We start from the raw sequence: 23,412 nt of genomic DNA, 5'->3' as shown, positions 1-23,412 counted from the left end.
ATCTCCTTCGCTAGGTGTCGTTTCGTTTCTGCAAGACTTTGACTCCATTTTCCTCAAACATTATAAAAATTCTTGTTAGAAACCAGGACTAACCAATCAAATTTGGCTTGAGTGCAATGACCTGAACTGGAAAACTGGCTGCGAGGACTTCCCCCTTGAGCAATTTATAATATTTTTTTTCACACAGGTGCATATTACGAAGTAAAATTTAAGAATCGGGAAATCGAGAGACGTACCTATCAAGGAAAATAAACAAGCAAGTAATTAGTTCAGTTTTAGTAGTTTAAATATTTGATTATCTCTTTTTTTGAACCAAGGGGCAAAATTTTTTAAAACTTGCGATTTATTATCTCCTTAATGAGCTCCTCAGTACTACAGACAATAAAAATCAAACCAATATCAATAAACATATGTGAAAAGTGGAAGTGACTATATTTAATTTAGCTGCAAGTCTACATTCATACCCACCACGTAATTTCCCTTTGAGAAAAATAAATAAAAACTTTTAAAACTGAAATATCAATGCGAAGCGCCAAATATCATAATCAAATGTCATCGCGTTATGGCATTGTTTGTTGATTATCGTTTATGGCAGAAAAGGCCTACGAGCAGTCAAGCCTGAATTTATCTCCTTCGCTAGGTGTCGTTTCGTTTCTGCAAGACTGTGACTCCATTTTCCTCAAACACTATAGAAATTCTTGTTGGAAACCAGGACTAACCAATCCAATTTGGATTGAATGCAATGACCTGAACAGGGAAACTGGCTGCGAGGACTTCCCCCTTGAACAATTTATAAGATTTTTTTGCGCACACGTACATATTACGAAGTAAAATTTAAGAATCGGGAAATCGAGAGACGTACCTATAAAGGAAAATAAACTAGTAAGTAATTATTTCAGTTTTAGTAGTTTAAATATTTGATTATCACTTTTTTTGAAAAAAGGGGCAAATTTTTTAAAACTTCTGTTTGATTATCTCCTTAATGAGCTCCTCAGTACTACAGACAATAAAAATCAAACCAATATCAATAAACATATGTGAAAAGTGGAAGTGACTATATTTTAGCTGCGAGTCTACATTCATGCCCACCACGTAATTTCCCTTTGAGAAAAATAAATAAAAACTTTTAAACTGAAATATCAATGCGAAGCGCCAAATATCATAATCAAATGTCATCGCGTTATGGCATTGTTCGTTGATTATCGTTGTAAATTCATTCTTTGTCTTTCTTTCCATTCTTAAACCAATGTTATATTTACCTTTTACATTATTACAGCCCCCTATATATACATTTACATAAATTTATATGCAGTGTTACAGCCATACCAATTATTCTCCTTTCCTTTTTTATTCTTTAATAGTAATATCTGGTCGTTTTGAGTTTGAGTTATTGTAGGCTTCCATTTCTACTGATCTTAAGTTTAATATGGCATTTACTTTTCTTTAAAAAAAAACATACATATATATATATATATATATATATATATATATATATATATATATATATATATATATATATATATATATATATATATATATATATATATATATATATATATATATCACTGTATATATAATTAGCAGTAAGTTTACCGCAGATAATTTCTGGCTCTTCATTCTCAGGGCGAACAAACAGCTCCTCCCACTTCTTCTTGCATTAGCGCGTACAAACAGCTCCTCTCATTTGATCTGCCATCAGCGGTCCAATTACCCTTGAACGTGTATTTTGGCAGAAACTTTCTCAAAATACCTTTGAAACCAACTTGAGACTTCGAAACCTACTTTAAATTCCTAAAAAGATCTAATAATAATAACATTGCACTGCTAATTACCGATTTTCATATGTGTATTGAAATATATTAATTCAAATTTAGTTTCTTCAAAATTTAGTGTTCCAACGTTGAAGCTGAGTTTCTCGTTCAAGAGAAATTTGACTTGTCTACCAGTGAAAAGATCTAATGTTTCTTATGTTTCTACGTTCTCTGGAGCACTTGCACCTCGGTCCGGGTTTTTATAATGGGTGAGATAGGGAAAGATCATACTGCCTATTATATATACAGTGGTAAAACTCGAGAACAAACCGGCAATTTTGTTAGTTTCTTTCAGCCAACGTTGCCACCCCTTGTAAAATTTTACTAGATCTTGTAAAAAAGCACATCCACCTTGTAAATCTAGTAAAATGGGGTTCAGATCTAGTAAAATCTAACAAATCTAGTAGATATTTACCAAAATCTAGTAAATTTTTTTGCCCTCTCATCTGAAAACATTTTGCTGGGAAAACGTACCGGAGGCTGTTGACTGATGTCTTACTCTTCCTATAACATTTATTCAGTGGTCCCAAAAGATGACAAACTGCTTAAGTCCTTTGGCGTGAAATTCAACACTTTTGAGATCTGTTTTTTGAATCAAGATCTGGGCTTATCGGATTTGAATTTTTCATTTTATAATGACGGTAGTTAGCCGATTAGTGAGAAGCAACAATTTTATATTTATGATAACAAATTTTCTCTCAGAACTAGCAAGTTTTTTATAACAGTAACACATTTTTCTAATAGAACCAACTTTTCCGTCAAAGATAATATATTTCTCTTAAAAGTAACAATTGTTGTCAATGATGACAACTTTTCTGTTAGAAGTAGAAGGTTTTCTGTCAAAGATAACAAATGTTTCATAGAAGTAACAATTTTTTTCGTTTATAATAACGAGTTTTCTGCCAGAAGTAGCAAGCTTTCCTTAACACTTACCAATTTTTACTTCGTAGTATCAACTTTTCCTTAATACTAACAAACTTTTACCTAACACTATCAAATTTCTCTTAGAAGTAACATTTTTTCGCCGATGATAACACGTTTTCTACTTGAATCGCTTTTAAACAATGCCGGGAAATCCGGGTCTCTCCATAGAAAATTCCGGTACTCGTGTATTATACGCCACTCACTCTATGCGTAAAACTCGAGTACAAACCGGTTTCATCATTACTTAAAAAAAAGTTGGGCTAAATATTTACACATTAGAGGGATGGGTAAAGTATAGCGGGTCTGCATGCAAAATGTGTTAGGTACAATTCTTCTGTATATTATGAACTAAGAATTGTTTTCTAACTTCAACCTGTCCAAATATTTTACCCCCCCCCCCCTAATGTGCAAATATATAGGCCAAATTATATATTTCTCATCTATTTTGTCACTTGTCTTTGTCTTGCCTCGTGCTAAACTGAAAGAAACTAACGAAGAAACCAGTTTGTTCTCGAGTTTTACAAAGCGTAAACTTGAGTGAGTGGCGTATAATACACAAGTACCAAAATTCCTTCCCCCTACGGAAAATAAATAAAAAACTCAAATAAAATTCTCAAATTTGGAAAGCCTGATTTTCCGGAGGGGTGGGTATTTTCCTTGGGGCAGGGGTGTTTTCCGTGGGGGTAAACGTCGGCCACCGTTACTGTCATCCCCGGAAGCATGTTCATGGGACCTTTCGATTATTTTGGAAAAGTTAATATTCCGAAATGTTGATTTTTTACCAGTGGAGGCAAGAAAAGTCACAGAAAGGAGGTTTATCATTTTTTGCCCTTAAAAGTACTAAAACATTCCAGGCTGGAAGAAACTGTTTGGACCTAATGAATAACTGGGAACACATTTCCTACATATTTGAAGGCAAACAAGCCGAATGGCCAAAAGAAATCATATTAAGATGTCGCACAAGCAGAAAAAAAAAATGCGCACTAGCTACTTTTTAGTTTTGTTTTCATTTTGATGACAAAAAGTATTACCAACTTTCTCACACCAATGCGCGTGTCGCGGCGGAAGCCGCGACACGCGAATGGTCCGCGATGGTCCGAGATGGTCCATCCCAAATGGTCCGAGTGGCAACGCTGCTTCCAGCTTAGCGTGAGACAAGACAAAGACAGGTGACAAAATATATGGGAAATATATAATTTTAGCTGTATGTTTGCACATGAGGGTGGGGGGGGGGGTAAAGTATCTGGACAGTTTGAAGTCAGAAAACAATTCTAATTCACAATATGCAGAACAATTGTACCTAATCCATTTTGCATGCAGACCCGCTATGCTTTACACACACACCCTCCCCAAATGTACAAATATATAGCCCAAATTCGTTTCTAAAGCAACAAAGAAACTAACGAAGAAACCAAATGCTCTTGAGATTTACACAGCGTAAACTTTAGGGAGGGGCGTATAGTACACAAGTACCGGAATTTCTCATGGAGAGAGGGCCAGATTTCCTGTTTTTAGTTAAAAACGATCAGAAATTAAATAAAAAAAAAGTTTTTTTCAACTGAAAATAAGGGGCAACATTAAAACTTAAAATGGTTTGAAATTATTACGTATAAGAAAGAAGTTACCCCTTTAACTAGACCTCGCTCTTTACGCTAAAGGTTTTATTTAGAATAATAAGCTTTTGTTTTAATTCAAAAAAAAAAACTTTAGCGTGAAGAGCGAGTTCCTTGAGGAGGAGGCAACATCTAGTAAATTTTCTCACCAAAAACTAGTAAATCCCAAATGGTCCGAGTTGCAACGCTGCTTTCAGCTTTGCGTGAGACAAGACAAAAACAGGTGACAAAATATATGGGAAATATATAATTTGGGCTATATGTTTGCACATGAGGGGGGGGGGGTAAAGTATTTGGACAGTTTGAAGTCAGAAAACAATTCTAATTCATAATATGCAGAACAATTGTACCTAACCCATTTTACATGCAGACCCGCTATGCTTTACACACACACCCTCCCCAGATGTGCAAATATATAGCCCAAATTTGTTTCTAAAGCAACGAAGAAACTAACAAAGAAACCGAATGCTCTTGAGATTTACACAGCGTAAACTTGTGTGAGGGGTATATAGTACACATGTACCAGAAATTTTCATGGAGAGAGGGCCAGATTTCCAGTTTTTAGTTAAAAACGATCAGAAATTAAATAAAAAAGGTTTTTTCAACTGAAAATACGGGGCAACATCAAAACTTAAAACATTTTGAAATTATTACGTATAAGAAAGAAGTTACCCCTTTAACTAGACCTCGCTCTTTACGCTAAAGGTTTTATTTAGAATAATAAGCTTCGTTTTTAAATTCTATAAAAAAAACTTTAGCGTAAAGAGCGAGGTCTTGAGGAGGAGGCAATTCCTAAGGAATAAATATCAGACTGGCAATAAATTTTTTTTTTTTTTTTTTTTAGTAAAGTGCAAATTATGTTCTGGTTTTGAGAAGACATGGGTGTTGTCAGCCCTACTTCTTTTAATGTTAGCTCGTTTTGAGTTTGACTACGTTTTCTATTGTAATTTGTGTTCGTCTTGGGTTTCGCTTATTTATTAATGGTGATTTGTGGTAGTTTTACACTTGGAAGATTAGAAAAACAAAGTCGTAGAATTCGAAATGGCTTTCGTCCGTAAAAACCTAAGCAATAAGAATTTGTTGGTTCCCAAGGCCGAGTGTCCTTTCAAAGGAAGGTTAAACCTTCTTAAACTTTTTGGTGCCATATTCTAGTTTAATTTTAATGATTGTTCGCCTCCATTTTTTTCTTCTTCATTTTTGTTTTAATTTGGCACCCACTACTGTCAAAAATTGCAGAAGATATGGAAGTCTTTTCAACACAAATGAATTTTTCTAAGTTTTCTTAGTTTTTTTTCTAAGTTTTTAAGACACTTATGCTTTGTAACTTCCTCTTTTTCCCGTTCCTTAGCACTTTTCAACGAAACTAAAAAAAAAAACTCAAATAAAACTCTTAAATTTTGAAACCTTATTTTCCACATGAGAGGAGCGGGGGGTGTTTCTGCGGGGGGTGTTTTCCACGGGGGGTATTTTCCGGAGAGGATTCCTCGGGGTATTTTCCGCTGGAGGTATTTTCCGTTTTTTTTCCGGGGGGGGGGGGTGTATTTTCTGAGGGGATGTATTTCCCACGGGGGTTATTTTCCACGGGGGTATTTTTCGGGGGGTATTTTCTGCTGGGGATATTTTACGGGGGAGGGGTATTTTTCGGGGAGTATTTTCCACGGTAGGGGGAATTTTCCGCGGGGGTATTTTCTGGTGGGGGTATATTCTGGAGTAACATTTTGAGGGGGTATTTTCCGGGAGAGTATTTTCCGGGGGGGGGGGGTAAACGTCTAAACAAGGTAATTGAGGCTTCGTGAAACAGCACAAAGAGTGAAGCTTTGAATAGATTGGGATGGGAGAGACAACTATATTTGACTCAGGTATCTTGATGCTGCAAAGAGCCTAGTAACAGCGGTATTTATGTAACTTATACGCCCTATCCTTGGATATCTCATAGTTTTTAATCAATGGCAATTAAAATTTCTTCGGGGAAAAATTTTAGTTTTGTGCCACAAAATGAAGAAAACTCTACTTTGCCAGACGTGATATTTTTGGCTGTTAAAAGAGAGTATTAGAACATTTAATTTCTGTTTGAAGCTGTTTCTCAATTTTCTCGAACGATCGCCTCTGGAACAAAGACACATATTCTTAAAATTCCTTCTTGGAAAAATATTTAAAATTGCATATTTTTGTAAATAAGAACTTGAAACCTCTAAAAAATTTTTCTTTCATGTGCTAAATGGTGTGGACTGATTTGATTGAGATTACTTGTCTTCTTAAGGTCATTGCATGATTGTTATCATTTGGCATATTTCATATTTTAGTTTTCACTAGTTTCATTTCAAATTAATGTTTTCTTTCCTTTATAGCTCATATACATCCATATAACTCCAAAATTATTCTGCAAACATCTTCCGTTTCTAGCTTGATGGATTTTGCTTAGATTTCAATGGAAGCAAAAAAGAGGACAAATACTTCACATATTCCAAAATTACAAATTTCGGGTGTTTAAACATACTGATGTTGAAAACGCTCTCAGTAACCATCTCGAAACTTGCGCTGCTTTCTTTCTTTGATGGAGACATAGAAGTAATTGCTTTCGGTTCCTTTCAGTTTTACACGAAAGCAGTTGATACTAGGAAACCGCCTGTAAAGTGTTATCGAACCTCCAAGATATGTGAAAATGATGGAAGTTTAGATTATTTTGAGAATGATAGAGTACCCCAGAAATTGGAATACTGCCAATAAAAATTAAAATACTAGATATGCTGTGGGTTCTTTTCTTCTCTGTATGGCTGAAAGTTAGTGATGGAAATCTCCGAATATTAGCTGCATTCTCCGATGATAATTACCAAAATATGGTTAAAACTTATAACAAGGTAACAACTGCAATTGTTACAGATGAGACAAACATCAGATTAATAAGTGCCGACTTTCTAAGTCTTCCTAAAAACAACACTGACGCGGTGAATATGATTTGTAAGGGTATGGAAGTGCACCAGCCTGATATATTTTTACTTTTCTCATCAGAACATCTTCCATTGGCTGAACCACTTGGAAATAGGCTGGATATACCTGTAGTTATAGCTGATTATTCTAGGATAGACTACAAAGTAAGTACTTTTTTTCAAAAAGCTGTGCCAAAGCTCAGTTAGATGCGCTAAAGCAAGGGCCGGGGAAAACGTGAGAAATGGCATAACCCACTTTCCAACATCAAAGTGAGGAAGTTTGATCATTTTCTGACTTTTGCAATGAAAATCCCAAAACTGGTATTTTTCAATAAAATTATCGAAAAAAGTTATTGGTGAAAATCCAAAATCTTGGCTAAAAAAATATCTAGGGGAAACCATTCTGCAATTAACCTCCCTGAGCAAGGGGCTCTTAAAAATAGAAAGTTTTATATTTTGATTGTTCCTCATGGTTAACAGCAGTGGATAAGTTAGTGTTTTCATAAGCAATTTTTGAAGAGGGTAGGCTACTCTTCTAAATTTTATAGGGAGATGTAAAAGTGTGGAAAACGATTGTTTACCAGATAATTATTACATATTCTTGAACATTTTTTAGTTTCATCTTTCTTAAACATGTTCAGTTTTCTAAGTGGTCATCAAGACTTGATTTATAAACTTTAATGGGCTTAACCTGTTTTTTAGTTATTAATTGGATTTTAGCCTCAAAAATTGACAGAAAAAAGAGCCATATTGTCGAAAAAAATGATGAGCTAAAAGATTATATACGCTAAATACGCTAAAGTGCCGCAAAACTTTAGCGTGAAGAGCCGGGTGTTGAGGAGCGGACAACCCCCCCCCCCTCATATAAGTAATAATCTCTGTTCGTTTTAATTTTTAATGTTGCTCCTTACTTTCAGTTGAAATAACTTTTTTATTTAATCTAAAGAAGATACGAAATTGTTTCTGTCATGAAAAAATACTGACATAGATAGGACTAGTGTATTGTTTTACGTGTCTAAGAACGAAATAACAAATACTTGCTGCAGTCCAGGTTTTAGACAAAATTTACGGTTTGTAATTTATAATTAATTCTCTTGCTCTCCTGCTTTGACCTGATAGAACAAAAGTTTGCCACCTGATTTTCGTGGGGAAATTTATGTCAGAACGAGGGGAAGACGGGTTACTTTAAACGCCTTAACCGAGTCAGATTCCACTCTTGGAAATTGCTCATAAGGAGGAGAAACCATACAATTATAGAATGTTGTGGGATTTAGCTAGGTCAACATTCTTTCAAACCACCTAAGAGGGTTAGTCAAAGCTATCGACAGGAATACAAAACTAAAATTTCGCCCCAAAACCGATACTAATTTTTTTTTTTTTTTTTTTTTTTTTTTGTTCTTGTAATATAAGATAGCAGGTATGTCATCTTTATTAGTGAATACCAGGGGGCCTAGTTTCGCTTGGTAAATTCCTGTAAGCGGAGAAAAATTTTGATACAAGAGGGGATTCAAACTACAAAAATTTTAATTTACTTTTAAAGTATTTCGCAAAACACCCATCTCCAGCAAATTTTATTATAACTATTCCAAGTATTTGTGACGTCACTCATATGAAAATGTTTTTCTAAAATTAATGTCCTAAACAAGTTTTCCCAAAAGAAAAATTCGTTATAATAGATAGGTCACGAATATCGTGATCTATCTAACCCGTTTATCAAACTGGAAAATGGTACCATGCTAACTATAAAAAAGAAATTATAGCGGCGTTTTCGAGAAAAAATTTACAGATAAACAAATATAGATACATATAACTATTGTTCTTTTGATGTATTAAGAAAATTGATAATGACTATATATTACATTCCAGCAGTGGTTTATTCGTTAAAATTTTCCGTGTGAGGGAACTCTTTCGTGAGGTGTATTGAACCAAATGTGTGCCACACTGGCGATGCATCCCTAGAATCTAGTAAAAAGTTTTTGTCTGAGACGTGTAAAGTTCTCCAAGGGCACCAGCAGCAATTTTTCTAAGGGGGAAAAACCAACAAAAACTTAAGCATGGGGAGGAATAGAGAAGCGGTACTAATTTCAAAATGAGGTCTTTTCGCAAAAGAAAACCTCAAGTTTTGTCCCAAGGGTTACAAAAATTGTACATTTTTCGTGGATTTTGTCGTCCATTGGAGGGGGAGGAAGTTTTCCTGTACCCTCCCTTGTAGATGCTCTTGGACTTTTCATGAAGAATTAAATAAAAAATTTTTTAAACAAAAGTGAAGAGTGAAGCTGTCTTCAGCAGAGCAAAAAAAAAAAAAACTACCAGAAATTATAATGAACAACGAACTAGAAGTTAAAAGAAACAGATATTAGACTTAAAAATGAAACCTTTAATGAATTTATAATGTATCAAAAATAAAACTGATATTTATCTCAAGCTCAAAACGGACAGAAATTACTAGATATATGAACTTGGAAGTCGTCCCCCTTGTATCTCAGTTATATTATAAAAAAAAAACAGGTATTAAAAGACAGATACTAAAGTTAAAAGAAACAGATATCAGACTTAATTAAAAAACAGAAGCAATAATGAACTTATAATTTACCCAAAAAATTACCTGATATTCAACTCAAACTCAAGACGAACAGAAATTACTAAGTCATAACCCTTGTATCCCAATTATAGTACGAGTGCCATTCACGCTTTACTGAAAGCAATATATATTTTAAGTGATTGCAAAGCGAAAGCAAAATGAAGAAAATGGATTTCTTGCCGAATAAAAATCTAAATTCTGTATCCAGAATGAAGGGTTTACCGGGATTCAGCCCCCACCCCTCTCGCCCAAAAGCTAAATTCTACTCGTAAACAAGCTAAATTTTACTCGTCAAAATGCTACAAAAATGCAAATATACGAATTTTGATGCACTTTGTTAAGTTATTTTTGTAGCTTCTCCCCCAAAAACAGTCATACCCACTCCCCCTAAGAAAATCCTAGATGTGGCCCTGCAAAAATAAAACTGTTCAAAATGCATATTGGTTTTAATTAAATGCAGTTTAGAATTTACCTCCCATGAAATACCCTCCAATCACTTTTATGCATTTGGAGAGAAAAGGGTTAAGGGGAAGGGCTGGTTAACCTTCAATCACTTTTGACTTTTAATAGGGCACTAGAATTTTTGATTTCAAATCGAATGAGCTCCTTCTAAAGTTTATATGACAACACTTAAAACCTTAAATGCAAATAATGGGCAACTAGCATAACTCATAGCTCTTGCCCCGAGGGCTGGAGGAATTACTAAACGCGGAAACCAAAGCTAGTTATTTGATCCTCAGACTACTTTTAACAAAATAGCTATCTCAGAATTTTGATAAGAGTATTTGGTGGGAAAAGGGTGAGAAGGGTGGCTGGTTGCCCTTCGATCATTTTTACTCTAATAAGTGAACTAAAACTTCCAATTTCAAATCGAAAGAGCCTCTTCCGAAGTTTATACAACAACCTATTCCATAAAATCCTTACATGTTAACAATGGGCAGTTTGCATAACTTACAACCCTTGCCATGGGGTTCTGTGGGGGATTTTGTCTACCCACAAAACATAGGTATTTGAACTCTGTACTATTTTGAACAAGATGGCTATCTCAAAACTTTTGCCGGATACATTTGGGCAAAAAAAGAGGGCACGTGGGAGGGGAAGGGGGTCTGGTTACCCTAATATTACTTTTGAACCTTAATAAGGGCACTAAAACTTCCGATTTCCAATTGAATAAACCTCATCCGAAGTTTCTGTGACTACTAATTCCTTTAAAGATTATATGCCTCCGGGGCATAACTTCAACCCTTGCCCCAAAGCTCTATTGGGTTGGATCAACCCTGGGGGCATTATTATATGATCTTTGGACTATTTTCATCAAAATGGCTATCTCTAAATCTTGATCAGACGCATTTTGGGAAAAGAGAGTGTGGTGAGGGGTTGCCCTCTTACCCTTGTCGACTCTTAAAAACGGAAATGCAAATTTCAATTTCAAATCAAAGGAGCCTACTCCAATACTTATACGACCATCCCTTCCACGAAAATCTTATATGCCCTCAGGGTATAGCTTACAACCATTGCCCCCAGGCTCTGGGGAAGTTCTGTCAGCTGCGGAAACATTGTTATATGACCTTTGGACTATATTGAACAATGACTATCTTAAAATTTCGATCGGATACATTTTAGAAAAAGAGGGCCTGAGGGGGGGGGTATCTAGCTGCTCTACGATCACTTTTAACTCTTCGAAAGGCCACTAGAACTTCCGATTTCAAATCGAATAAGCGCCATCCGAAGTTCATACGACCGTTCCGGCCATAAAAACCCTATTTATTAATAATGGGCAACTAGTATAAATTATAGCCCTTGCCCTGATGGCTCTGGAGGGGGGGGGGTCAACATCCTCAAAGACAAAATCACTGGGTTTTTCAACCATGCTGAACATAATGGCTATCTCAAAATTTGAATTGGATGTGTTTGAGGAAATGGGCGTGGAGGAGGGTGGCTGGTTACCCTCAAATTACTCTAGACTCTTAGAAAGGGCACTAGAACCTTCTATTTTCAATCAGACGAGCCTTTTACAAAGTTTCTGCAACAATTTCTTCTTTACGAAGTACCTTTGTGAAAAAAACATAACACATTGTGCCAACGTCACTCTTTACTTAGGCAGCTCTATTGGGCTTCCTATGATTTACTATATATATATATATATATATATATATATATATATATATATATATATATATTTGTAGTGTAACTATGCCATTCATTTTAACCTTAAATAATTTTTACAGACTATAAATTGCAATTGGTTACTAAGACCTATAACTTAAAACGCTTAAAGTGTTTAAATTGTTAAATTGTTAGTATAACATATTGTTTGAAGCCACCCTGCCAATATGAAATTTCACATGAATAATTTCTTTTCCGACCGACCTCGATGAAAATTAGAAAGTTACCTGATCAACACCAGCATGTAAGAGAACACGTCTGCCCAAAGATGGAAAAAGCTATCCACTTAAATTTTCTAGATTGCGAATCGGTTTAGAATTATCGACGGATTATAAATTGAGCTTTCCACGTGTTGGACCTTTCGCTCCTTATGGTGCACTTAGTCCGCACAAATTAGGTAGTTAGTAGAGGCATTTACTTTCAAGCTTCTTTTAACAAAATTAATTCATTTGAAGCTTGATAAAATTACATATGACGTAATATGCTTGCGTATCAGTTATTTTCCAGGATTACCGTTGAATCTTTATGCAGGTTTGGTGGAGGGAGTGATAGCTTGCCAGAAGTGTCACAAAGTGTATTTTTAAGCTCAAATTTTATAACTACCCTCGAATCTTCCATAAATAGGGAAGATGTGTTTTTTGGATAAGGGGGGGGGGGATTAATCTCTTGTAACATGAATATAAAACTTGAATGTTGAGAAACAAGGTTGAAATAATAGCCTCTCTCCCATTTCAGAAAGCATTCGATCAAACAGTTTTTAGTAAAAAGTGTAAATGGCGATTGATGATTATTAATAGAAAACAAAAGTCTGAAAAATGAAAATTTGATTAAGACATATGCAACAAAAAATCTATTAGTTATGCTATTTTTTCCCCAACGCTTTGAGAAAATCTATTATAAATGCTTTCAGCATTCAGAACTCTACTTTATAGATAGTAATTCTTGTAACCATATTGGCAGCCTTTCTTCTGTTAGAGATTGTTCTAGAAAAATTAGCAGGCAGAAGAGAACAGACCGCCAGTAAAGAGAGCGCAAAAGAAAAATCCCTAGACAGTAGATTTCCAGAAATTTAAAGCTTAAAACAGGGGGAAAGAGGCGTTTCCTTGTCGTAAACAGTGCTAACTTGGACATCCCCTTTCAAATAAGAGATCCTAGAAGTTTCAAAAGAGTGAAATGGAAAATCCCAAAAGTATAACTGTTCAATAGTCCCTTTTACCTGACAAATTAACACACACCTTTACAGTAATGTTGTAGTGACAATTCCAAGCGTCGTAGTAGAACTAAGTATTCTCTTAAGACTATTTAAACTGTGAAACCACAGAGAAACAGAGAGTTTACTTGTATAAAATTAAAATATATATAAATATATATATATATATATATATATATATATATATATATATATATATATATATATATATATATATATATATATATATATATATATATATATATATATATATATATATATATATATATATATATATATATATTTTTTTTTTCTCGAATGAAAGTGAAGAGAGTCATTAGAACTTAAATGAACACAACCTATTCCGTATTTGCTTTTCCCTACTCATTCACCATTCTTTATAGTAAAGGTTTATACTGCGTGAAACTTTATAGTAAAAGGTCTACAACGTTAGTTTAGTCCCTGGATAACGATAGTATCTCCCAAGAAGAATCAGAAAAAAAGTTAAAACATCCAAAAAAGAGCCAAGCGAGTAATTTTCAGGGAAGGCAAGGTGCCATATTCTCTGCTTCTAAGAAAAGCTAGATTGGAAAGTCTTGAGCGCAGGAAAGTTGTGTTGCGCCTCCGTTTTATACAAAATGCAATAACAAACCCTCGCACGTAAGCATTTTCCCCAAACGTCACTCCCCATCCTGATTCTGGCCGCCTCGATCTATTTCTGAAACCATTGGTATTTTTTCCTCATTCGCTGCTGTACATTCAGATATGAAAAACATTTATCCCCTTCGTTACAAAAAAAAAAGAAAAGCAAAAAGAAAAAAAAGATATCTCACTATTATCTCCTTTTTTATTAGATGGTGGTGCTATCCAGGTTTTTGTATTCATTTGGTTAATTTGTCCTTCCCCCTTTTTTAGTGTCCTTTTAATTTTTTTTATATGTATTGATATTGTTTGTTTTAGTTTATGTTGACCAGTTTTTGTCTTTTAAGTTTTTAATTGACATTTTGCAACGAAATTATTGAAAGCAAATGCTTTCAGCAAAGTCATATACGTGGAATAAGAAATTCTTTTTTAAAATTTTCGTCTTGTTTCGTCTTGCTCATCAATTTTCGTCTTGTACTTTGGTAGCGTGCCCTAGGCCTTGGCCTGACTAATTATCTTGAGCGTACCGACTGGAGTTAATCCAGAGACTAAACTAACATTGTAGACCTTTTACTATAAAGTTTAATGCAGTATAAACCTTTACTATAAAGAATGGTGAATGAGGAGGGAAAAGCAAATACGAAATAGGTTGTGTTCATTTAAGTTTTAATGACTCTCTTCACTTTCATTCAAGAAAAATATATATATATTTTTTTAATTTTAAACAAGTAAACTCTCTGTTTCTCTGTGGTTTCACAGTTTAAATAGTCTTAAGAGAATACTTAGTTCTACTACGCTTGGAATTGCCACTACAACACTACTGTAATAGGTGTGTGTTAATTTGTCAGGTAAAAGGGACTATTGAACAGTTATACTTTTGGGATTTTCCATTTCACTCTTTTGAAACTTCTAGGATCTCTTATTTGAAAGGGGATGTCCAAGTTAGCACTGTTTACGACAAGGAAACGCCTCTTTTCCCCTGTTTTAAGCTTAAAAATTCTGGAAATCTACTGTCTAGGGATTTTTCTTTTGCGCTCTCTTTACTGGCGGTCTGTTCTCTTCTGCCTGCTAAGTTTTCTAGAACAATAGTAGTAAGCGCCTAATGCATTGAAAACCTACACGCAAACCTACGCCTGAGGCATGGATATGTGTGTAGGTTTTCAAGTAATTGGGTTACCAGGGTCATTTGCCTGCCAAGAGGAACGAGTATAACTTGATTGGTGATTAGGATTTGAATATTTTTTAGGTTAAATCCGTGGTCATTCATCTGTAAGTTGATTAGTAGGTTTTTTTTTTTTTTAAACTTGGCTAATAGGTTTTTAAACCTATTACTACGAACGCTTTATGCATTCCATTTTTGGAACTAGGAGCGAGATTGTGTGATGCTATCAGACTGGTTTCGTTTCATGGGTTCATTAATAGAAGGACTAATGTTTTTTGAAAAGGGTAATTACTTCTTTAGTTTACGAGATTTGTGAATTTTTTTTGCGAAAAGATATTTACGTAAAGGTATTGTGAAGGTTAAGAATGCCTCACGGGTAATTAAAGAATGAGATGCTTGCATCAACAATACAAAGAATAAGCTCAGATACTTAATAGATTTGACGCTTACAAGAGACATTGCTAGAAAGTATTCAATAGCTTAATTGAAAAGTAACGATAAAATGACATTGTGACTTGACCTAGCTTTACCTCGCCGATGTGGTCTGTATAATACATAAGTAACGTTTGAAAAATATTGTCAATTTAAAAAGAAATGGCTGAAAAGTGTTTTGAGGGGGATGGGGTTGCATGGAGGGGTGAGTTACACGAGGGTTCAGTTAAAGGGGATACAGTTGCACGGGGGGTTTCGGTTATACACGGGGTTCAGTTACAAGGGGGGTTCAGTTGCACGGGGGTTGAGTTAAATGGGAATTGAGTTCCACGAGAGTAGTGCTTTGTCGTGGTTTAGCCGTGAGGTCCCTTACCACAACCCCAAAGGGCTCCGATCCCCCCACCCCAGCCCCGAAGGAACCCCCCGGTCCTCAAAGGTTCTCAAGGCCCCCAAAGGGGCCGTGGTTTACCGTGTAACTTTTACATTCTCTTGATTTTCAAAGTTCCGTGTGAAGGACTCTGTTGTTTTACGGGGGTTCAGTTAACAGGGATACTGTTGCACGGGGGTCTCGCTTATACAGGGATTCAGTTACAAGGGGGATTCAGTTGCACGGGGGTTGAGTTAAATGGGAATTGAGTTCCACGAGAGTAGTGCTTTGTCGTGGTTTAGCCGTGAGGTCCCTTACCACAACCCCAAAGGGGCTCCGATCCCCCCACCCCAACCCCCAAGAAACCCCCCAGTCCTCAAAGGTTCTCTAGGCTCCCAAAGGGGCCGGGGTTTACCTTGTAACTTTTACATTCTCTTGATTTTCAAAGTTCCGTTTAAAGGACTCTGTTGTTTTACGGGGGTTCAGTTAAAGGGGATACTATTGCACGGGGGTTTCGGTTATAAAGGGGTTCAGTTACAAGGGGGATTCAGTTGCACGGGGCTTGAGTTAAATGGGAATTGAGTTCCAAGAGAGTAGTGCTTTGTCGTGGTTTAGCCGTGAGGTCCCTTACCACAACCCCAAAGGGCTCCGATCCCCCCACCCCAACCCCGAAGGAACCCCCAGTCCTCAAAGGTTCTCTAGGCTCCCAAAGGGGCCGTGGTTTACCTTGTAACTTTTACATTCTCTTGATTTTCAAAGTTCCGTTTGAAGGACGCTGTTGTTTTACGAGGGGTCAGTTAAAGGGGATACAGTTGCACGGGAGTTTCGGTTGTACAGGGGTTCAGTTACAAGGGGAATTCAGTTGCACGGGGGTTGAGTTAAATGTGAATTGAGTTCCACGAGAGTAGTGCTTTGTCGTGGTTTAGCCGTGAGGTCCCTTACCACAACCCCAAAGGGCTCCGATCCCCCCCCCCACCCCCGCAGGAACCCCCCGGTCCGCAAAGGGTCTCTAGGCGCCCAAAGGGGCCGTGGTTTACCTTGTAACTTTTACATTCTCTTGATTTTCAAAGTTCCGTTTGAAGGACTCTGTTGTTTTAAGCCAGTGTGATTTTTTTCTTTACCTGGTGTGTGTTCAAAAAAGAGAGAACTTCTGTTAAGTAATTAATACTTAAATTTTTCCCGTTAAATTGAGGGCTAGGATATACGTTAAATATATAAGTTTAAGAAATTTTAGATTTAAGTTAAGTGGTGTGAGGGGGCTCTAGTGCTTTTGGACGTTTTGATTTCTTATTTACCCGGTGTTAGTTAAAAAAGAGAGGATATTCCATGTGATTTTTTTTTTGGGGAAGTTTAATTAATTAATTAGTTACAATGAGTTCAATTATTCCCCCCCCCTCAATGACTTCCAGGGGTTTTATGACTCCTCCTCACAATGAATTCAGATGGTCTTAGGACTCACCCCCCTAGCCATAACACTATTCAATATTGAGCGAAGATATACACGTTTCATGAAGTATTTTTCTGCTTAAAAAAAACATTAATAACTTCCAAGATGATAGTTTTTGTACATAACTTAAAATGTCAAAATATTCTTACAGTCCTAGCAATTACGCGCTGTGATTGGTCAGAGACACGATGTGACTTTCCCACTGGTATGCTATGACCGGTTATTGACACTACCTAATCTATTGCATGTATTAAATCAGTATTTTTTACACAGTGGAATGATAAACACATAAGTCATATCTTTTAAAAAAAAAGTGAAGATGGAACATTTTAATAAAGTGTGTTTACATAACAAGGTTATTGTAGCATTGAATGCTGACAAAGAGAAGCATTTAAACTTTGAAACAAGTACAGATGGTAGCACTATTGGAAATGTATGCATGCATTGTCATGACAGTAAGGAATTAAATTTCTTTGGAATACCGAAAAAATTCAACTCTTATGTTGGTGGTTATGCGAGATTGAGATCTCCAGAGATGATTGCACTCAAAGAGAATGCCAACATAAAAATAATCATTGATGATAGAGGACAACTCCTTGCTACTGTTGCAGGTAAAACATTACCTACTGATACATCCAATCGTCAGCTTTTGGGTATTAGCATTCAACGGAAGATCAATAAAAGAAATGCCTACTCTTCTACGAATAACGTAAACCATATCTTGTCTACGTGCGGAAACTGTTACCTGTGTAAAAATAATGTGATAATAGACCGTGAAAGTGCCAGAAAAATAAAAAGGGCATTGTCAGAAAATATCACTATGGAATATAAAGATGAATCGATGAAAAACAAAGCACCAGCAAACGTTACTGCCATTGATCAAACAGTCATTGAACCAAATAATACCAAAGACGAAAAGCATATTGAGCCTGTTGATGAGAAACCAGTAAAAATTGTGTATGACTCAAAATGGAATAATGATTATTCTACTGATTACGAACTAAGAGAAGACAATAGCTATAAGATCAAGAGAGAACATGGTGAAATATTTTATGGAACAGATTCAAAATGTCCAAAGTTAATCATTGATATTAATAATGTATCGTAATAAATTTTTTTTATTAATATTCTACATAGCATTATTTCATTAAAAATATATTATGCATTACATTGTTATCTGTTCATTATTTTTAGAGTAAGCTAGCATATCAAACGTTTAGAATGTCTAATAAAACGTCGGAGATGTAAGAAAAGGATTTTGCATACATCTATTGTCAGACACATGGGAACAAATTCTTTCTTGAATTCGCCTCCTGGATAAATAAAAAAAAGACATTTCATTCTAGGGTTTTCAGACCTAGGTTTTTTAGATTTTCGTGCGTGCTCGACTCCTGGGGTTTATTATTTGAGAAATTAACTTTAGTATTTTATGGTTTTATGTGCCTGAAATCTTGAATTAGAATTTTTATTTATCTGTTTAGGTTTTCAGACATAGTTTTTCAGATGTTCATGGGTGTTCGGTTCATGGAGGGTTTTATTACTCCTCCTCTGAGTGAAATCTGATGATTTTAGGACTCGTCCCCCTACCCACAATTCCATTCAACCTTGAGCGCGGATATAAAAGTTTGATGGAGTATTTTTCTACTTAACAGCTATATTAATAACTTCCAAGATGATAGGACAGTATGACACAGAATTTATCAGTTACCGAGAGTTCAATGACTCCTCCCCGCAATGACTTCCAATGGTTCTATGACTCCTCCCCGCAATGAATTCAGATGGTTTTAAGACTCATCTCACTAGTCATAACTCCGTTCAACCTTGAGCTAAGGTATAAAAGTTTGATGAAGTATTTCTCTACTTAACAACTACATTAATAGCCTCCATGATGATAGGACTGTATGACACCGAATTTATCAGTTTGAATAAATAATCTTGCGGTGTTATACTCGAATGTACTTTTTTATTAATGTCTATGGATCTCGAAGAAATCGACTGTTATCATTGGTTAGTGAACTATAATCTGTATGGGTATGATAAAAGCTTGGGGACTACTACATTACGATTTATAAACAGATTGGGATTCTATGATAAAGTGATTACACCACTAAATAATACTGTTCAGGAACTGAGAAATATCCAGCAGGAAGTCAGTGAAATTTGCAGCTTTTTCGGAGTTGAAGCACTACGTAAAGGGCAATGTACCTACAGATAAAGTTTTAATTCAAAAGTGTGACTCTAGGATTCCACTTTTCAATCTAGAAGAGTTTAAGTGTCCTAAATTTGAGGGGGGCTATCCCCGTCCTGAAGACGAGTTTAGGTTCTTCGCACAGTGGATACTTAAGAACATACTTGATCATGATAAATATATCAGACATGTTAAAAACTATTCTATATCATGGGACCATCGTTTGTGGATGTTTAAGAGTGAACAATAAGTACTATTTTAATGTAAACATTTGTTTTTTTTTGTTTTTTTTCTTTCTAAAAAAAAAACAAACTGTTAATACATTTAAGCAATAAATATCTTTAAGCTTAACCCGTCCTTGTTCTTTAGAATAGTTCTATTGTAAGCAAGTAACAAACTCTATCCTGAAGTCACCTCTTGGATACACAATGCAGAAACTTCATTTAAGAAACTATGAAAAAAATTGTAAGTAAGTAAGTAACAAATTCTTTCTCGAAATCACCTCTTTGATACACAATACAGAAATTTTTATTAAAGAAATTATGAAAAAGTTTTAAGTAAGTAGCAAATTCTTTCTTGAATTCACCTGCTGGATAAGGAAAGACATTTCGTTCAAGAAATTATGACAAAATTCTAAGTAAGTAACAAACTCTTTATTGTTTACATGACTTAGATACACGATGTAGAAATTTAATTCAAGAAATTTTGAAAAAATCGCAAGTAAGTAACTTTTTTTCTCTTTATCACAAACAATTTTCACTTAGCTAAATGATGTAGAAATTTAATTCAAGAAATTATTAAAAAATTCTCAGTAAGTAACAATTTCTTTCTTGAAGTCAACTCTTGGATACGCAATACGGAAAATTTCATTCAAGAAATTATGAAAATATTTGTAAGTAAGTAACAAACTCTTTATTGATTTCACCTCTTGGATATACAGTACAGATACTTCATTCAAGAAATTATGAAAAAATCGCAAGTAAGTAACTTTTTTTTCTCTTTATCACAAACAATTTTCACTTACCTACATGATTTAGAAATTTCATTCAAGAAATTATTAAAAAATTCACAATAGGTAACAATTTCTTTCTTGAAGTCAACTCTTGGATGCACAATTTCATTCAAGAAATTATGAAAAAATTGTAACTAAGTAGCAAATTCTTTCTTGAATTCACATGTTGGATTGGATATAGAGTACAGATACTTCATTCAAGAAATTATGAAAAAATCGCAAGTAAGTAACTTATTTTTTTCTCTTTATCACAAACAATTTTCACTTAGCTACATGATGTAGAAATTTCATTCAAGAAATTATTAAAAAATTATCAGTAAGTAACAATTTCTTTCTTGAAGTCAACTCTAGGATACACAATTTCATTCAAGAAATTATGAAAAAATTGTAACTAAGTAGCAAATTCGTTCTTGAATTCACACGTTGGATTAACAAAAATACATTTCGTTCCAGAAATTATGATAAAATTCTAAGTAAGTAACAAACTCTATAATGTTTTCACGAGTTAGATATACGATGTAGAAATTAAATTCAAGAAATTATGAAAAAAAATTCTCAGTAAGTAACAATTTCTTTCTTGAAGTCAACTCTTGGATACGCAATACGGAAATTTCATTCAAGAAATTATGAAAATATTTGTAAGTAAGTAACAAACTCTTTATTGATTTCACCTCTTGGATATACAGTACAGATACTTCATTCAAGAAATTATGAAAAAATCGCAAGTAAGTAACTTTTTTTTTCTCTTTATCACAAACAATTTTCACTTAGCTACATGATGTAGAAATTTAATTCAAGAAATTATTAAAAAATTCTCAGTAAGTAACAATTTCTTTCTTGAAGTCAACTCTTGGATATACAATTTCATTCAAGAAATTATGAAAAAATTGTAACTAAGTAGCAAATTCGTTCTTGAATTCACACGTTTGATTAAAAAAAATAAATTTCGTTCAAGAAATTATAAGAAAATTCTAAGTAAGTAACAAACTCTTTATTGTTTCTTTCTTGAATTCACATGCTGGATTAACAAAAATACATTTCGTTCAAGAAATTATGACAAAATTCCAAGTAAGTAACAAACTCTTTATTGTTTACATGACTTAGATACACAATTTAGAAATTTAATTCAAGAAATTATGAAAAAATCGCAAGTAAGTTACTTTTTTTTCTCTTTATCACAAACAATTTTCACTTAGCTAAATGATGTAGAAATTTAATTCAAGAAATTATTAAAAAATTCTCAGTAAATAACAGTTTCTTTCTTGAAGTCACCTCTTGGATACGCAATACGGAAATTTCATTCAAGAAATTATTAAAATATTTGTAAGTTTGTAACTTTTTTTCTCTTTATCACAAACAATTTTCACTTCGCTACATGATGTAGAAATTTAATTCAAGAAATTATTTAAAAATTCTCAGTAAGTAACAATTTCTTTCTTGAAGTAAACTCTTGGATACACAATTTAATTCAAGAAATTATGAAAAAATTGTAAGTAAGAAGGAAATTATTTCTTGAATTCACCTGCTGGATAAACAATGACATTTCGTTTAAGAAATAATTACAAAATTCTAAGTAAGTAACAAACTCTATTCTCTAAAAAATTGATAGATTAACAAAATCTATGTGTTAGAGTTATACTATTCTTAACGGCTTGTTAGCTCAGTTGGTTAGAGCGTCATGCTAATAACGCAAAGGTCGAGGGTTCGACCCCCTCACAACCCATAGTTTTGACCTTCGTATGGTAACTCCATAAGTTATTTTAGGGATATATTTTATATCAACATGCAAAGTCGACATAGCTTTATTTCATTTTTTAAGGTTCATTTAGACGAGGTTACGTGCGCGCACGTAACTATGGCTCGTGAGGGGGTCGAACCCTCGACTTTTGCGTTATTAGCATGACGCTCTAACCAACTGAGCTAACAAGCCATTAAGAATATTATCACTCTAACACTTAGATTTTGTTAATCTATCCATTTTTTAGAGTAAAGAGTTTGTTACTTACTTAGAATTTTGTAATAATTTCTTAAACGAAATGTCTTCGTTTATCCAGCAGGTGAATTCAAGACATAATTTCCTACTTACTTACAATTTTTTCATAATTTCTTGAATTAAATTGTGTATCCAAGAGTTGACTTCAAGAAAGAAATTGTTACTTACTGAGAATTTTTTAATAATTTCTTGAATTAAATTTCTACATCATGTAGCGAAGTGCAAATTGTTTGTAATAAAGAGAAAAAAAAAGTTACAAACTTACAATTATTTCATAATTTCTTGAATGAAATTTACGTATTGCGTATCCAAGAGTTGACTTCAAGAAAGAAACTGTTACTTACTGAGAATTTTTTAATAATTTCTTGAATGAAATTTCTACATCATTTAGCTAAGTGAAAATTGTTTGTGATAAAGAGAAAAAAAGTTACTTACTTGCGATTTTTTCATAATTTCTTGAATTAAATTTCTACATTGTGCATCTAAGTCATGTAAACAATAAAGAGTTTGATACTTACTTAGAATTTTGTCATAATTTCTTGAACGAAATGTATTTTTGTTAATCCAACATGTGAATTCAAGAAAGAAACAATAATTTTGTTAAGTAACAATACTTACTTAGAATTTTGTTATAATTTCTTGAACGAAATGTATTTTTGTTAATCCAACATGTGAATTCAAGAAAGAATTTGCTACTTAGTTACAATTTTTTCATAATTTCTTGAATGAAATTGTATATCCAAGAGTTGACTTCAAGAAAGAAATTGTTACTTATTGAGAATTTTGTTATAATTTCTTGGGTTAAATTTCTACATAATTTAGATAAGTGAAAATTGTTTGTGATAAAGAGAAAAAAAAAAGTTACTTACTTGCGATTTTTTCATAATTTCTTGAATGAAGTATCTGTACTGTATATCCAAGAGATGAAATCAATAAAGAGTTTGTTACTTACTTACAA

At 34.2% G+C, this 23,412-nt stretch overlaps 1 protein-coding gene across 3 annotated transcripts in view; it reads left to right on the top strand.

The window, feature by feature from the left end:
- Positions 1-6,994: 6,994 nt before the first annotated feature.
- Positions 6,995-23,412, top strand: part of LOC148944769 (uncharacterized) — a 402,967-nt gene continuing 386,549 nt past the window's right edge. For all 3 annotated transcript variants that reach the window (XM_089100060.1, XM_089100059.1, XM_089100061.1), the window contains exon 1: positions 6,995-7,440. In XM_089100060.1, the coding sequence (XP_088956186.1) occupies positions 7,093-7,440 (348 nt within the window). In that variant the 5' untranslated portion in view covers positions 6,995-7,092. The remainder of the gene's footprint in view (positions 7,441-23,412) is intronic.

The sequence above is a fragment of the Artemia sp. Qi Xiang Cuo genome, chromosome 14 (assembly GCF_049724085.1).
Source record: "Artemia sp. Qi Xiang Cuo chromosome 14, ASM4972408v1, whole genome shotgun sequence".
In the NCBI taxonomy this organism is placed as follows: Eukaryota; Metazoa; Arthropoda; class Branchiopoda; order Anostraca; family Artemiidae; genus Artemia; species Artemia sp. Qi Xiang Cuo.
Note: the sequence above shows the minus strand (reverse complement) of the source record. Positions and strands in the feature narration are given on the sequence as shown.